Here is a 2,630-nt window from a genome sequence, read left to right on the forward strand (position 1 = left end):
GGCAACCAGGAGAAGCCAAACTTGGTCATCCCTTTGGAATCGCGCGGGAGTCCCAGCGCGCGAGCCGACCGCGCGGCGCTCATGGCGCTCTACGAGCTCTTCTCCCACCCCGCAGAGCGCGGCTATCGCGCGGGGCTCTGCTCCAAGGCCGCGCTGTTCCTGCTGCTGGCCGCCGTGCTCACCTACATCCCGCCGCTGCTGGTGGCCTACCGGAGCCACGGTGAGCCTGCCCCGGCCGGGCGCGACTCCGCTCCCCGCGGGCGGCCGCGGCCCGGCCGGGCCTCCTGACCGCCTCCCGCCGCCCTCTCTAACTCAGGCTTTTGGCTGAAGCGCAGCAGCTACGAGGAGCAGCCGACCGTGCGCTTCCTGCACCAGGTGCTGCTCGTGGCCCTGCTGCAACCCGAGCAGGGCGGCTTCCTCGCCTGGAGCACGTTCCCCGCCTTCAACCGGCTGCAGGGGGACCGGCTGCGCGTCCCGCTCGTCTCGGTGCGTGGTTCCCGACCCGGCGGGCCGGGGTGGAGAGGGGCGCGGCCCGGGGCCCGCGCTTGGCTCCTAGACGCTTGTAGCCGGGCTCTGCGGCTTGCGTACGGCTACTTTGCTCAACAGTAGATCGGTTGTGTCGTTCACTTTCTCCCACACGTCCGCGATCTCCCAGAAAGTTGACCACGCCGTGCGTGTGTCTGCGGGCCGATCCGCGCCTGGGGCCAGCGCTCTCTGCCCTGGGCATTTCCGTAGGCGTGGGCTGAAAGGGTGCATAGTGGCTTAAAGAGCCCTGAAGGCCGAGCTCTGTTACGCTGACTTCAACCCTCTAGGAGCTGAAAGGCAGTTTTTAAGCAGACAGGATTCGTGGAAGCCAAAACGCTGATTGGTTACGCGACTTCAGTCCAGCTTGTGCTGTGGCCAGTCTGCGCCCCCTCGCACTTGTCTTTTTTTTTTTTTTTTTTTTTTTTTTTTTTGTACTGGGAATTGAATTCAGGACCTTCCTCTTGCCAGGCAGGCGCAGTGCCGCTGAGCTACATCCCCGGCCCGACACGTGTCTCTTTGTCTCGTTATCTGAGGCTCCATCCTGCAGCTCTTAAAGCATTTTACTGTCAGCAGTTTAGTATTTGGTGTAGCATAAGCTAGCGCTTCTTTCAATCACTGTCTTTCTACTCATTCTCTTAAAACATAATCCTTTACAAGTTTGTATGGAGCCCGGCGTGGTGGCACATGCCTGTAATCCCAGCACTCTGGAGGCTGAGGCAGGAGGATTGTGAGTTGGAGACCAGCCTGGGCTACAAAGTGAGCTCAAGTCCAGCCTGAACTGCATAGCGAGACCCTGGCTCAAAGAGACAAAAGACAAAAAAAAAAAGTTTGTATGAAACATCTGGTTTTCCTTCCTGCAAAATTGAATATCTTCAGGTAATCTCTGACACGATTGGCCTACAAGGCAAACTTGTGCGACTAGGGAAAAAGAATTCAGATTTTTTTTTCAGCAATTAAGAAAGGTAAGCCAGGCGTGGTGGCACAGGCCTGTAATCCCAGCACTCGGGAGGCTGAGGCAGCCTGGTGAAGGGAGGGGAGCTAAGTCTGCATTTCTCCTTTCGGGGACCTGAGAAGGCCCAAGCTGAGACAGTAGAGAAGACCAGCTTGAACATTTAAAGACCTGCAGGGATGGCACTAAACACAGGAAGCAAGGAAAGGGAGATAAAAATATCTGCTGTGGAATTATTGAATTCTTCAAGCAATCAGGTCTTTTGAAGTTATTATTAAATAGCACTAAAAGGCTGGGAGTGTAGCTCACGGTCCAGCGGATGCATCCCTGAGGCCCAGGGTTCAGTCCCCAGCAAATAGGGGTAAAAAACAAAAGAATTAGAGCCAGAGATATTTTTCTCTGCTCTTCTCTCTTTTCCTTCCTTCTTTCCTTCTTTTGTTTTTTCTTTCCCTGGTGACTAGATCTCTTGATGTAGTTCAGGCTGCCCTTGAACTCACCATGTAGCCCAACCTGGACTCAGATTCACAGGGATCCTCCTGCCTCAGCCTCTCTCTTTCTCTCTGGATTATAGGTGTGCGCCTTTGTGTCTGGCAGAGACAGACAGTAGTTCTTTCAGTGGTTCCTCACTGATCATTGCTCATTTTTATTCTTACCTGAGATTACAATACCCTATGGAGCAGAGTGACTGCTTGAGAACTAGTGTGGAGGTAGAAGTAGGGTTTTCTTTTAGGTTTGCTTTTGTTTGTTTGTTTGTTTTGCAGTACTAGGGATTGAGCCCGAGGCCTTATACTTGCTAAACAAATCTCTAGCCTGAGGGAGATTCACTTTCTGCCATGTATTCACTAATTTACTATACTCCTTTTTTTGTTGTTGTTCCCCCCCCACCCCCCCAACCGAAAATCGAACTCATGACCTCGTGCTTGCCAGGCAGGCACTGTGCCACTGAGCTAAATCCCCAGCCCCTTCACTATACTCCTTATGTTCTACATTTCAAATATTTCTTTTCCGAAAGGGGAAACAGACATTTTGGGGGATGTGGGAGTGTTGCTCAGTGAAAGAATGCCTGCCTAGGACACACAGGGCCTCTGTTCATCCAAACATTGAAATAACTTGCTTGTTTTACATTAAAATAGCATTTCCTGGCAGGCGTGGTGGT

The 2,630-nt window shown here is 52.9% G+C and overlaps 1 protein-coding gene across 1 annotated transcript in view; it reads left to right on the forward strand.

The window, feature by feature from the left end:
* The window catches only part of Tmem231 (transmembrane protein 231), a 16,764-nt gene continuing 14,134 nt past the window's right edge, over positions 1 to 2,630 (forward strand). Inside the window, exons 1-2 of the mRNA XM_005403441.2 lie at positions 1 to 220; positions 317 to 486. Coding sequence (XP_005403498.1) covers positions 82 to 220; positions 317 to 486 — 309 coding nt within the window. The 5' untranslated portion in view covers positions 1 to 81. The remainder of the gene's footprint in view (positions 221 to 316; positions 487 to 2,630) is intronic.

This window comes from Chinchilla lanigera, unplaced genomic scaffold (assembly GCF_000276665.1).
Source record: "Chinchilla lanigera isolate Chin_1 unplaced genomic scaffold, ChiLan1.0 scaffold00083, whole genome shotgun sequence".
In the NCBI taxonomy this organism is placed as follows: Eukaryota; Metazoa; Chordata; class Mammalia; order Rodentia; family Chinchillidae; genus Chinchilla; species Chinchilla lanigera.